Below are 15,021 nucleotides of genomic sequence, written 5' to 3'. Positions count from 1 at the left end.
AGATTTCAGGGAACAATGCTCTGGGTGTTTCTTCTGCTCATGCTGTGCTCTTCCAGAAAAACAGCCTTCTGCAGAGCTGATGGACGTGCTTCACCTTCAGGGTGGGAGAGCCTCTACCCAACCAAGCTGCACGACCACCCTGCGAGGAAGGGCAGCCTGCAAAGTGGCCAGAGGCAGGCTGCTGTGGCCGAGGTCTGAGCTCCAGCTCTCCTGCATCCCCACTTCTGTGCTTGAGAAAGGCCCCCAAAGCCTTGGACGCCAACCCCTCTCCTTGCCCGAGACCTGGGTGTGTGTGGGGACCCCCTGCTCTGCCCTGCTCTCCTCGGGGGTGTGAACTCCGCTTCCTTACGAAGGGCAAACTTGTGAGGAGGTATTTTAGCACAGCTGGCCAAACAACCTCGAGCAGGAACAAACCATTTCTAGCTTTGGGCAATTCATTTCTAAAGAAACATGATCTCCCCCAAACCTGAGGCCTGTTATGTGAGAAAAATAGGGTAATAGTCTTGATTTGTAATGCAGAGAACCTTTGTATCCAGCAATAAAAACGTGTAAGTATTTAAATCAAATATACTGTACAAAAGGCCTAGGCACTGCTTAAATGCATTACAAACCCATTGCAGAGATGGCAACATGAGAAAAAAAAAAGAAAATAAGGACTCAATTACTGGAGGGAACCTCATACCCAACAAAGCTCTGCAAGTGGGATACGAGAAGCTGAAAAGAAAACAAAACCCCAAACTAACTTTCCACGGCTTTTCTCTCAGCCAGTTTTAGAGTAAACTAATTCCTCTTTCTTGTTTGCAAGAAAATTCCATTCCTCAGATGCCAACTGCCCAGCCACGTCTCGACCAGGAACGCTGCTCGCTGGCCGATGTAAAGCTCTACTGTTTCACAAGGAAAACGAAATGGGTTTCAACGGGGAAGGCCAACGAAACTTAAAATTGGACATTTAGAGTGAGGATGGCCCTGGTAAAAAAGAGTCCATGAGAACCACACTGAGCCCACAGAAAACCAAATCTGAGAAAAACCCACATGGTGCAGTGTAAGGGCATTAACGAGAAAAGGACGTTTCTGCAGATCGGTTTAAAAATTCATGCTTCACGAGCCATCAGCTGGTTGAGATGACATGCAAAGCTGTGTCCAACTGCTCATGTTTGTTTAAGACCACATGACCTGGCATAAGTTTTAATTAATCTTCATGAGGTGGGTAAATTCGTAACCACTCAATGAAGTGGCAGTTGGCAAACAGACTTATCTCAATGCACACACACACATGCCCACACACACACACATATACATGATTTTTAACATAAATTTTACACATCAAAAAAGAAAAAGGAAATTAAAAAAATGGAACTCCTTACTGTGGTACTAACCATCCTAGCGGATGGGGGATTTGTCCTACAGTGCCCGGTGATAACGGATAATAAGGAGATATATCTGGAGGATGTGGAGGCCTTGGAATTCCTATGGAAGAGGAACATAAAGCAGCATTAGTGTTGAGACATGGAAATAAATAAAATATAAGGAAAAAGCACATAAGTTTCTAAATTGCTATCAATTCATTTCTATTACAATACTGATGGCTTCACTTTGGGTTTCCAAAGACTGTTTCATAGTCTTATTTTATAAAGTGAGCCTCTTGGCATCTAGCAGTCCAATCAGAGATAATTATTTTGTTATTTAGGATGAGAATTTAGGAGTCTCAGCTATAGTTTTGTTGTGACACTGTGCTAGGTGCCACCTTAAACGCTAAATAGAAAGATGGTCCCTCTATCAACTTCATGGTTATTTTAGTCTCAAAGTCACCAAAAAGCACAGACCCAACCTATATGTTGACTGGGTATAGCATGGCGTTATTCCAAAGTAACCTCCAAACCGAGTTACAAAGTCATTATAATTGCTAATGATGTTTGCTTTTGAGCAAACCTTGGAAACCTTTCCCAAAACCTAGGAGTGGAGGTGAGAGCCCCTGGAAATGCTTGGTAAAACCGGGGGCAGATGCTGAAGGTGTGCAGGGGAGTACAGAGAGCCCATCCATCCTCTCTAAAACTGGTGCAGTTCCTACTCGGAGAGCAGAAACCAGCTCCAGACACAAGCCTTAAATCTTAATTCTCCTTACCTTAAGAGCAAGTGAGAATTACTCAGAAGAGTAAGGGTTACAAGACTGGGTCTTTCAATTAACAAGCCAGAGCACAATTACACAGCAGAAGCAAAATTAAAACAGAGAGCATTAAAAGGAAGGGCTACTGTATTCATGGCTAAAAACTATTTTTTTAAGTCACTTGGGAAGCTTTTAATCTCTAAATTAAATCTTCTTGTGTGACATTTTCATGCAGACATTGCTTTTTCTCCATTACAAAACCCAAACAGATTAACTGGGCTTTAACCATCCGGCGAGCTATTTGCACACTTGAAAGAATGTTCACAGAAGAAAAGTAAACAGTCTACAGACGTTAATCATATGTTTTACGATAACCATTTAAAAGCTATTCCCTGTACTACCATTATTTAAATGAGAGGTTGACTATGCCATTCACTTGCAATACCCAGGGATGGCGAGATGGATTCCTTTTAAGCCATGTGAAGTTAGCATTAAGCACAATTAGAAGGGGGCCCCAGTTGAAGCGTAGGGAGTGAAAACCAGCTAATGCACAGCCTCATTCAAGGGCTGGAGTTTAGATAAATTATCTGCATACGTTAGGGCCAACACAGAACGTTTCCTTTGACATGAATTCAGTTTCTGATGTACCTTCCAATTAACTAGCTGGGATTTGGATTAACAGAAACAAAACCACTGTCACTAGGAACTCAATGCAGCCTGAAGAAAGAAGATTGACACTGTTTGACTTCTCTGGGCCCTCAGGTTAAACAGGGACTCTTAAAAAGTTAGAATAACATGTAAATTCTACTCTGTAACACCAATAAATCTAGTCAGGGTTTTACGCGGTGCTCCATATTCAAGACGACTGCCCTTCAGGCTGAACTGAGAGTTGGGTAGACTTACATTGGGGAAAAGAGTTGCAAGTGTAGAGCTGGAGCTAAGTAGTTAGAGTGGATGAAAATTCAACATTATAGGAGAAAAATGGCTGAACTCCTGACACAGAAACAATGGGATTTGGGGAATTAAAAGAGATTCATTTTGAAACCGGTCATGACCCACCACCTTTAAAATTCCAGCTGCAATTTTGTAAGTGCAGATCACAGAACATACATGTTTAACTCTCTGGGTCGTGCATGCAAACCAAGCACTTGGTCGATCGAACTACTACGTGGGGTATCATGCTTGCAAAGAAACACACCTGCAAATGACCCCACACATGCAACTCTGGTGTCACCCTGCAGAAGCTTTATGGAAATTCACCCAGTAGGTTTCCTTCTGAAGTCTAATTGGCTTAAAAAGAAACTACTTTGTCAGGGTTCTTGCATGCACTTGACATTTTACATGCCCCCTTTGGTGCTCTAGCATGGGAAATCCTTCCTTCTGCACTCCTTCCCCCTAACACACAAAATGGAAAAGATCCACCCACCCACTCTCCAAAAAACCCAAACTATTTCCCACCTACCTGTTTTGGGATCTACATCAGCTGGTAAGTGTGGAGGAGGGTTTCCCGGTGTGAAGTGCTCATTGCTGTACGTGATAAGCGGCGTAAGAGGGTGTACATGGTGTGGGTGCTGCACAACTGGCACTTTGTTAGACTGTCAAGAGAAAAAGGTCGACGGCGTTAGAGGAGTGCCGGGTACTCCCCACTGCAGCACGAGGCACGACTTACAGAAAGCCGAGTACCCAGGATTTCAACATGGTCCTCAGACTTTTTCAGATCCCTTCTTGGCGTCACCCTTGCAGTTTTCCCACCCTCTTGTTTAAAACCTCCTCACACACTTTCCCTGCTCTTGAGTTTCTTTAATCTTTTTGACCTGTCGTGCTCCTGTATGGAGCAACAGCAATTCTTCAAAATTTTTCCTTTTTATTTTATAATCTCGTGCTTCACCTCCAAGATGCAGGCAGACTCCTTAGTGAGGGGCTGACAGAGTCCCCCATTTAATTAGCACGAGACCCAAATGCTCACTGACCTGCAGGTCTTTTCCTTTCCCCTTCCTGTCCTCACTTTCAGTTCTGCATTTTACTGCTCATTGCAAATACTCCAGATAAAAAGCCTTTGTAGTGCTAGAGTATTCCCTTCATCAGCAAGCATTAAGCTGACAAGCAATCACCTGCATATTTTTTACATATATATATATATATATTTTAGAAGAGGTGATTAATTATCAATTCATCAGAGAGCGCTAATAAATGGAAACTGGATACTGATGAATTAGGCTACTAAAATATTCAGCTATATAAATAATGGCAAAAACACAGATAAAGCCATTGAAATTAACACTCTTGTGGGGGGAATAATCACGCAGATATCAGGAGGTTTTCCCTGACACATTCCCACATTCCTAGCTTGGAGGGGGGGTGGGGGTGGGCAATCTTTTTCTTAACAACAATAAAAAAAAAAAAGGAGTGAATGAATGAAAGGAAAAGGCAGGCTGAACTGTAACTTACCCTTACAAGATCACAAAGAAAAAATTAAGCTGAAACAAGCGAACTGCTGGACCATTTACTGCAAGTAATCCAATTGCAAAAAACCCTATTCCCCATAGAGGATTTTCACTAAAATCCTACAACAGGGACATTTAACCAGATTAGGTACCAGCAAAGATAAAGAGGCTGGTATTAGATGATGAATGGATTAGAGTCAGGTTTCATTTTAGAATGTGTCTTCATTTCCTTTTATTACTTTAAGTAAGGAACAACTTGCATTAACATCAAGTAAAAGGAATCACATTAAAATAAAGTAGTGATACCAGGGCGGCCCCCGATAGCGCCGCTGCCGTTCAGGGTCCGCCAGCGCTCTCCTGCTCGGAGGACGGCTCCGGCCCCACCGCTCGCTCCCCAGCACCCCAAACACAGGCGCCCTCGCCGCACCGCTTTAGACAAGTTATTATCTGATCTCCGTTCGAATGCTCCGAGCTTCCCTTAAGAGCATTTTAAAAAGAATTCAGTTATTCTTTGGGGAGGAGTTTCTAAACTGGGGGGAAGGAAGAGGGAAGAGAGACCGAGAGCTTGGAGGAAAAGACACGTCAGTCTTCCCCGAATAAACAAGAAGTCCCTCCATCGTGTTTTGGTCAAACTAAGCTTCACCTTCGGCTCTTGCAGCCTCCCTCACCCCAGGAAGCTCCCCTACAGCCCCAGCCTCAGCCATACGCAGCTATTTGACTCACCCTTTCGATAACCTGCAGAAAAAAAGTGTGCACCCAAGAGAAGCAAGCCAAAGAGTAGCGCTTACGCTTCCCACAACTTTTACTGTGTTTATCTCTCTTTGCAGCCCTTCCGTGGAACGATTCCCCTCTAATACCATGCATGTGGCACAGGAGAGTCCCACGTCAAGCAGCCACCACGCAGGACAGAGCGTGGTCGCGACAGCCAACGCTATGAATTACAGCATGTTGTGTTGGCTGGGTTGTAGGTCAGATCTGCCAGTTGTGCAGCCAAGGACAACTTTTGGCCACACAGATCCACAGTGGTTTCACATCAGAGGAGCGATGGGGATTTAGCCCCTTAATTCAAAAAGCCGAAGGAGATGCTCTAACCCCACATCTGTTCTCTTCCAAGTGAACCAACCTAAGCAGTCCGAAAGTAACTGAAAGGTTTGTCAAGGACTTCACATAACAAATCATCATGCAAACTAGCAGGCATCTACTCAACAACACATGGCATTATATGCCAAATGACCACTTGATCTGGTTCACAAAAAACAATCATTCCAATAAGAGGGATTTTTGCTGGCCAAGAACTGTGTGAATTCTTGCTGTTAGGTGACCCACAGTGTGGCTGTTAGCTGCTGTAGCTCTGTGCTCTCCCAACTCTATCTTCACATCATCAAAAAACCCTCACCCAGATCCTGACAGACACTGAGGGTTGTCTTCCATGGAGAGCTTATTTTCATAGAAACTGGAACCGGTCAGTTAAAAAAATAAGTAAGTGACAGAATAACATTAGAGGGTCAGACTTAAGCCGACAAACAAGAAACAACATGAGAGAGGAAAGCTGGACTTACATGCCTGTATCGCCAAAGACAGATATACCATAGGGGGTTACATGTAAACTGTGGGAAACTACCACCCACTGCTTTGAAATACCAAGACCCCCCCGCCAATATCTCCACAAAACGGCATGAGTGCTAAATTATTATGTATTTTACTTAACACCTTTCAGAGAAAAATAAAAAGCAAAAGGAAAAAAAAATAAAAATCAACAACAAACCATTTGAACCTTAGTCTACAAACTCTTCCCCAGGTAAGTCATTTTTACGTGGGTGACTGCCCTGCACTCAGACAATTCATATAAAAGTACTGGATGTAAGGGTAGGATACTTTTTTGCCACTCTGACGATGTTGGGGCAGAGGTATGGGAGGAATGTACTGGGGCAAAAGGGGGAACTGTCATCTACATGCTCAAAAATACGCTCTCCAGGACAGAGAGCATGATCCACTGCCCCTGCAAATCAGTCTGCATCTGTATCACTACCCCGGGCTGGGTTTGTCTCCTCTTTTGCGCCGTTTATCACACACTGGGAGAAGGGACTGTAACTCTGCTCAGAATAGCATGCACAATTCGCAAGCCAAGCTAATCATACATAATATGCTAAATAAGCTGCTCTTTAAAAGCGGCATTCCCGAAGTTAACTAAGCTTCCTTGGAAAAGAGAAAAAGAAAGGACTAGCTAGGAAAGAGCAGGATTAATCCCACACAGGCATCTTCTTTGAAGTCAATGGGAGCTCTGCCTGAGTAACAAATGTGGTCCTAACCCCATCCACTGGCAATGAAAGGTAAACCGCAGAAGCCATCAATAGGAGATACCTATTTGATGACCTTAGCCATCCCCCTGCAAAAGGTCCTTCTCCAATATACATTTCCAGTACTTTATCAAGGGTAGTTTTAAGCTAAAAGCCATTGTGAGATGCAGGAATTTCTCTGGCAACTTGAAGAACTCCATTTATGGCTATGTCAGGCACGGAAAGGGGAGCTGCACTGGTACGCACAGATTAGCATCAGGGCATGTGGTAATAGGATGGGAACAAGTGGAGACTTCTAGAGAGAAATCCCAGCATCTACAAAGTACCAAGTCATCTGCTGATAAATCACTCCTCTCCACTGAAAGCTGGGCTCTCATACGCTGGGCTAGAGGGCACGGTAAAGAATTGCAAAAAAACAACAGAAGTTTGCTTTTCTTGATAACCCCCGCCTGAAGCAAACCAGAGGAAATTGTCCCCATAGAGACTCAACTACTAAATCTCTCTATATGAATTTGAAATGCTTCTGGAAGTGCTTAAACACAGATGACTTTAAACAATAATGGAGCTCTGGAATTAAAAAAAAAAAAAAAAAAAAAAGCAAACCGAAAACCCAACCCAGAACAAATTTCGGACTGATATATGTTGGAGAGGGATACTGAGATCCATTTAGCCTAAGTTTTGCTAGGTGCCTTCAGGGAACAACAACAAAAAATATCTGAACTTCAGATTTAAATTGCAGGGGATTGTGTGTATAAATTGCTGTGTATTAGTCTTTGTTGCGCGGTAAGGACATTTCATTAACAGGATGAAAGATGCTTCTATGCGTATACAGCCCAATTTAATACACCCCACTGATGAATACTCCCCATTTATTGAAGAAGTTAATACACGCTGTATAAATCAATAGTTCCTAAGTCTCTGAAAGCAATGTAAGACTTGCACGAGATGAAACATTGTATTGTTGAGCACACAAAGAGGAACCAACCTTTAAATAGGAAGAGTTTGTTACTGCAATTTCTGTTTGCAAATTCATAGCTTGTTTGGCTTTGGTAATAAAAACATGGTATCAACTCAAAGTCAGAGAAAAACATGCCAGAGAGGTCGGAGGATTTGTCCTCGCCGGGATAACGTGGTGTTAGTAAAAGCAGGTCTGCAAGAAAAAGCCACCCAGGCTGAAAACAAGCCACCATGCCATCGCAGCAGCGAAGCAGCCAAACCCTTCGGCCTCAAGACGAGTGGCCGGTGGCAACCTGGGCTCTGCCACGCTCCCGGCCGAGCAGCCAAGGGCAGGGCAGGGAGGATGCTCCTGCCCCAGCACAGCCCGAAACTCTGGCTGCTGCCAGCACAGCTCCCGCAGCCGCAGCCAGGGAAGGGACCCCCTTCCCCGACCCGGGGTGACCTCTTAAGTGTACTTAAAGCCTCAAGTCCTGCTCGGGAGGCAGGGATGGGGTGCCATCCGCCGGGCACCCCCCGACCGCCTGCAACTGGGAGCGTGGCAAGGGAGAGACTGATCAGACACTTGCACCCCGGACCCCCAGAGCCCCCTCCCCTCCCTCCCCTACGAGTAATGGAGGAGGAATGAGAGGATGCCATTCACCTTAAAACCTATTAATCAATAGACGCTGAAAACAAATGGAGCTAGAGCTCCGCCTGCCTTCTTTGCCATGTCCTCCTCTTCCCCGTTTCCCCATTGCTTTCCCTTTCTACTGAAGAAAGATGGGCCCTGAAAGTGCCTTTATGAGCTTAATACAATAAAACAAAAGCAGCACAGAAGAGGGTTTGTCAGCCTTTTCCCCTCCTCCAGGGTGGATGCAGAAGGTCTTGAATTAGCAGGCCCTCCTGGAGTTGCTCCCTGGGCTTAGCAAAGGGTACCATTCAATATCAGTTCACATTTAAAAAATAGGTTTATAACTTGTCTCCCTGTATTTTCCAGATGGTGCTATTGCAGTTATGCTGACTATGGCCAGTGAAAAGCTAACAGATGTTCCTGAGCTGCTCTGCAGCTCCGAAGATGCTCGTAAGAGGAGAGTTTCTTTTTTTCTAAAGGTTGATCTCTCCTTGGTTCTGCCTAGGAATGACACCACCACCCCCCAAATCAGAAAACTAAGTTGCAAGAAAAGGCAAATCCCAACATATTGCTGCAAATATTGGAATATTCTTCCACTTCCAGCCAGGTCACCAACACCCAAAGCAGAGCACCCATCAGTAAGCACCACTCCGGCCCCGGGGATCACCCACATCAGCAACCGCTGCAGGTGGCACCCCAAACTTCAACAAGGAAACTGCAAACCATTCAGGTGAACTGAAAAGCTAAAGCCAACCAAACCCACTAGCTTTATGTAACTTGGTCCTCATCCCCTTCCCAAGCATAAAAATTCAATGCCAGCGATGAAGCATTTCCTGAAAAAGTTGAAGATTTCATTTTACCCACCTGTTTAGCTAGTGGAGTCACAGTTTATTTTTTTTTAAGGATGCTTTCACACCTGACTAAGCATTTTCTCCTGAAAACTACTTCCCCTTGCTCCATTATGGCTGATACAGTGGCCTGAGCCCTTTCACAGTTTAATGTAGCTGATTTCTGCCGAAGGTCCTGCCCTAAGCTAACTGCCCATTGTAGCGGGAGACAAGGCCTCCATTGATAATCACAACTCGCCCTGCTAAAAAAAGGCTCATTTTCTTCTTTCACACAAATGATGACAGGAGCACTGACAACCATGTGCTGGGACAATACCCCCCCTAGACAGAGCTTCACACAAAAAAAACCAACCCCCCACTGCCCACCCTTTAATAAATATAAAAAAAAAAAAAGGGGGGGGGGGGTGGAACGGGACACTTTTGCATCCTTCTGCTTCTTCCCCCTCCCTCCCTGACCACTGCCCAGGCCAGCGAGTGCCTACCTGCTCCTGCAAGAACTGCCGGCTTTCCAAGAAAAAAGAAACAACAACCCATGCTCTATTAGCAATCTCTCAGACAAAACAACAAAATCAGCTTCCTGGCTTTAAGTGTCCAGCAATTCATTCAAGAAAAGAATCGTTTTCTTTTTTTTTTTTCTTCCCTTTAACTATCCTGCATACAGGAGCACTAAGGCACTGTGCTTGACATTTTCGGCATCCTTCCTGTAAGGGAGCGAAGGTACTGAGGGGAGGGGGCGGGGAAGCGAGGATTTAAGATGTTCAGGAAATTTCCACTTAATTTCGCCAAAAGGCAATTATGTGAAATGATCTGGTGACAATTAGCATATGCCAAATCCTCTAGCGTAAAAGGGAAAGAACCGGGGTTTAGCTATCTAATTACTGCCTGTTAGTTCTTATGCAGGAGAATTAAAAACACTCATAGTAAAACATTATTATTAAGTGTGCTCACACTTTGCTTTCAAAGCTGCTGTGGACTGTAATCCTACTGCTATGGTATTCGGGGGGGGGTGGTGGTGGTTGTTTTTTTAAGTTAAAAAAAGAAACTTGGGGTTTTAAATACAAGTTAAGTGCTGCATTCTTGGACCATGTGGTGTTACTCTAATGCCAGGTCAGACTCAGACAAGCACCTGCTACACAGCTGTATATTCTGAGATCCTTCAGCAACACTTGGAATTACATTTACGCCAGTCAGATTTTACCTCACTCATTCTCTTAATGCTTTTTTGATAAAGCACTCTGCTGCACCCGCTCTGCCCGATCTTGGCGTACAAACTGGGACACCGGAGTTCCCCCAGCCTATAGCCCAGAAACTGTGGCCTGCGCGCATCCAGCCAAGCCTTACGCTGCATCTCAAAATTAGAGGAGATTTGATCAACAGGTGGATTTCCCCATATGAGGAGGACAGGGTAGTGCTCAGACTCTTCAAGTTTCAGGCATCGAGGTGCCCAGATCTACTTCCTCCATTACAAAAGGAGAGGCACGGTTTCTTCCCCAAACTGACAAACACTGTGCTTTCTTCGCATACTTTAGTTTAATTACTAGACAGATATTATCTCTGTAGAGCAGGCAAGCCTTCATTCATGTCTAAGAAGGCAAAAAGCAGAAAGACTTGGCATACATTAGACTAAAACTGAAAAACACTGTTTTCTCAAGCAGTACCAGTACAAGGTGTGCTGGATACACAACCACTAAGCAAAGAGACTGGTGAAACTTAAGCAGGTCTTCAGGAAACGGTCCTGAACACGAAGGGGGTAGAGAGGGGAGAGATATAGAGTAATAATGCAAGCACAAAAATTCAGAAAAGATGGGAAGAAGGGAGACGTGAATATAAGCAAAAGGGTGCTTATAACTGCCCTCATAGACCTTATCTGTTATGAGCTTTGTATGAATACCTAGTAATGCAATTTTACTTACTGCCTAGCATTCTCTAAAATGCCACATTATAAACAGGTTTAATTCTTGCATACAAATCGCTTATTTCAGCACTAGGCAGATATATACTGTAGGAGAAACAGCTCCACTGATTTTGTTAGGGTATCTGTGACTTCTGTCTACAATAAGAACTTGAATGTGAGGCTGTTAAAAAACTGCAAGAAATGAAAAAAAATTAGCATGCATGCCTATACCCACTTATACTCAGCAATTTCAGTAATACCAGCATTATTAAAAAAACTAACATACATATACATGTCTTAAGATACGATGCCCAGTTTTCAGTACAGCTTTTTAAAATGCAGTATTCACAAATTATAGCGGACTGTTCTCAATGCCGATACACAATATATGTAGCAGATGTATATTAAATAGCTTAACAAATAACAAAGCTCTAGAAAACATTTTCATTTTTTAATGTGATAAAAACATTACATGCCGCCACAAAACAACTGAGCGATGAAATTAAGTAAGTCCAGATCAATTACTTCTTGAAAAAATTCAACAAAGTTTCCCTAAAAATGTGATGTTAAATGCACATCAGAACTGAAACACCTTGCAAATAATTTTGGAAGAAAAGAAACAGGCACATTTATACAGTGCTGTCAGGCCTTTTGCCCCAAGTCCCAATAAAAAGAACTCCTCAAAAGGTAAAATGCTTACAAGATCTCATCACCAGCCATGTAAAACCCACATATGCAACAGCATGCAGTGAAAGAAGAAACATCTAAATAACTGTCCTTCTAGATTAATTCATTTTAGATGAATTCTACAGAATTTTATCCCTTGGTTTATACCGGAAAAGGCAAATAAATCAACTAAGCTACTCAGGCAAAGGTACCAGAGAGTACTGAAGTGATAGAAATCCTCCTGCTGGATCGAGTGACTCTGTAAGCAAGCTTGGCAGAGTTAGAAAAGAAAACAGCAGAAAACTCAAGACTCCCACAACACCACTGTTGAAAACGCGATGCTTTCTAAAATTGTTAAATACATTTCTATTTTCTGTGTATAATTACGGGCAACGTACAGAATTGGCTGAGTGGTAGGTTTACTTTCTGTAATACATATTAATAGGAGAAAAAAAGTCTCATGGACTTCTGACAACGAACACAGAACCACTGTGTCAAAACACGCTACCTCATATTTATCAACATTCAGTTTTATTTTTCATATTCTTTTATCACTGGGTGAAATTATTTTTATGTAGTGTCTCTAAAATTTTCAGCTTTATATTACAGCTGAGCTTTCTGAAGAATTCAGAAAATTTAACTGAGTGTCAGCCAAACACAGGATCAAAAGCACCCAATTAAAAACGACTACATACTATTTTAATAATTAAAAAAAAATAAAACTCGTTTTGTGTATGACAAGAGTTAAACCATTCCACCTCCAAACCCCCTTAACTGTAACGTATGTGCCCTGCTACAAACCAACTTTTTCTCCTTAAAAAAAAAAACAAAAACAAAAAACCAAAAAACAACCCAAACATTTTTACCTTCATGGTTTCAGAGTTAAGGAAATATCGTACTGAACTGAAGAAAGCTTTGAAGTGGCCCCCTCCGCCCCAAAGGAGAAAAAGAAAAGAAAAGCTAGTGATGTCATGGTCACTGTGTGAATGTATGACTGCGGATGTAACGCACAGCTAATACACGCACACATACTTCTCCCTCGCTGGTAACCATTGTTCAGCATCCAGAAATCAGCCCCTGAAACCTGCTGTACACCAGGCTCTGAAACACAGCCCCCCCCCCCCCCCCGCGACAAACCCCGATCCCACCCTGGATGCACGAGAAAAAAAAATTCTCCCCCCACCGCCACCACTTTCTGTAAACCAAACCCCAAAATCAGGCGGAGGGAAGGGCGAAGAGGAGGAGTGCAACAACTCTGCCCCGCTGCACCATTGTGTCGCGACAAAACGGCGCTCTGCCGCTGGCTCCTCGCCACCGCTGTAAAATTAAAGTGTCATCGAAAAGTCGCGCTTCCCCCTACTAAAAAAGATGATTACCATAAAATAAATAAATAAAAACAACGTCGCTAACAAAGGTCACAGCTGGAGATGCCTGCTTGATTTCTCAACACCCCCCCCCCTTTTTTTTTTGATTCCACACAGGAGGAAAGAAAAGGAGAGGGAGAGAGGGGGGAGAGGGAGAGAAGTCACATCAGAAGTTCAACGGTCAAGACGGAAAGCGCGCACACAGAAAGTGCTACTCACCCAGCAATTCAAATTGAGATGCCAGCAGCTGAACTGCTGGAAGAGAGAGAACCCAGAGGCAAGCGCTCCTCCTTTACCACTCAAATCTTCCATTCCCACTAAAATTGCATCCCTCGGGTACATAACAGCTTTGTCTTTCCTTCTCTTAACCTCCAAAACTTTTTTCTTTACTGTCTAGATGCCAATTGTGCTGGCTTTGTATTATTTTCCTTGCAGCTTTTCTCTTTCTTTTTCTTTCCCCGCTCCCCCCCCTTCACTTAAAGTACTGGAAAAGCTGTCTTAAAAGATCAAGATGTCTCCAGTTTTTTGGCCTGGTGTTTTCTGAATGCTCAAAATCCACTGTCATGTTGGCTGTGAGAAGTGTCTTATTTCTAAATTGTCGGCTGCGGTTATCAAAATTTAGAGAAGCCTCCTGTCTTTTCTGATACAGCACTTTACCATCATCCTTCCAGGGAGTGGGGAAAAGACTTTCCCCCCCCCCCCCCCCCCACGCAGGTATGTCTGCTCAGAAGAGCTAAAAAGCAGTTACCTTGGAAATCAATGACAATGCTACTACAACCCAGGTTGCACAGGTATTACTAAGTGCAGCGAAGAAACGCCGGCCGGCCGTGAGGGAGCATGATCAGTTAAGTGTAGCAAGCAGTCACTTTATCTGCAAGATTGTCAAATCCCTCAAAACAAATTTCTTAGGGGGAGAGCTGTAAGGAAAATATATTTTCTTGTCATTGTGACACTGAGGTGACATTTGGCAGACCTTTACCATTAGCTCTGGTCTCCCCCCCCCGCCCCCTTCTCCTTTAGTATTTAATATTTCTGTAAACCACTGACCCCACTATAAAAGCAACTCACAAGGAGCTTCAAGATCGCTAACGTTACGGTGCCCTGGCTATTGTATTTTCCCAAGCTGCTCCTAAGTGAGAATAAACAGGGGTACCCAGAGAGCATCGCTGAACTGAGCAAGGGTGAAGCCTTCTCCCCTGCGCCTCGCTCTTGCCCGCGAGCGTCGCAAGATGCCCGCTTCCCAAATCTGAGCCGGGTACCGAGGGCAAACCGCAGCATCCGAGTTCACCAAGAGTCAACCTCCCGGCTCTTATTTATCCCTTTCCCTAAAGTTGCCAAGTAGTTACTCTGCAACAGGGGCAAAAGCCAGAAAGGCTGCTTTAAAGGGGAATAACTAGGAAACGGTGGCCGCGCTCTTCCCCTCCTGACTTTCTAAGGGAGTTTGTTAATAGTGACGGATGCTGCGCGCAGGGAGAGCGATCGCCATGTGGGACGGGGGCTGCTGCAGACGAGGCGCCGAAGAGGACCAGTTGCAAACACTTGTCTTCCCCGCGCAACATCTGGGCGACTCACGCGAACGAGTTCAGCCCCCCTCGGCCCCAAAGGATGAAACAACAGGTCTAAATAAATAGAGGGGAAAAAATTAAACCGGTTTCGAACTGGGAGACCTTGAGCGGTTCCTGGTTTGCTTTCTAAGTGGCAGTTTAATCTGCGAAGGCTGAACGAAACAAACCAAAAGAAAAAAAAAAGGCAAACCAAACCAAGACGCAAACTGGCACCCAGGACCCGGGGGAAAAAAAATAAAAATAAAATTTAGGGGCAGATGAAGCAAGGAGGG

At 44.0% G+C, this 15,021-nt stretch overlaps 1 protein-coding gene across 28 annotated transcripts in view; it reads right to left on the bottom strand.

Annotated features, from left to right (window-relative positions):
• TCF7L2 (transcription factor 7 like 2) overlaps positions 1-15,021 on the bottom strand; it is a 182,232-nt gene that overhangs the window by 24,651 nt on the left and 142,560 nt on the right. For 21 of the 28 annotated variants that reach the window (XM_075026386.1, XM_075026393.1, XM_075026394.1 and 18 more), the window contains 2 exons: positions 3,567-3,699; positions 1,365-1,467 (listed from right to left, as the gene is read on the bottom strand). In XM_075026386.1, coding sequence (XP_074882487.1) covers positions 1,365-1,467; positions 3,567-3,699 — 236 coding nt within the window. Of the gene's footprint in view, positions 1-1,364; positions 1,468-3,566; positions 3,700-13,403; positions 13,542-15,021 lie in introns of those variants that run through there. The other 7 variants (XM_075026388.1, XM_075026391.1, XM_075026392.1 and 4 more) reach the window with 2 other exon arrangements.

This window comes from Buteo buteo, chromosome 4 (assembly GCF_964188355.1).
Source record: "Buteo buteo chromosome 4, bButBut1.hap1.1, whole genome shotgun sequence".
Lineage (NCBI taxonomy): Eukaryota > Metazoa > Chordata > Aves > Accipitriformes > Accipitridae > Buteo > Buteo buteo.
Note: the sequence above shows the minus strand (reverse complement) of the source record. Positions and strands in the feature narration are given on the sequence as shown.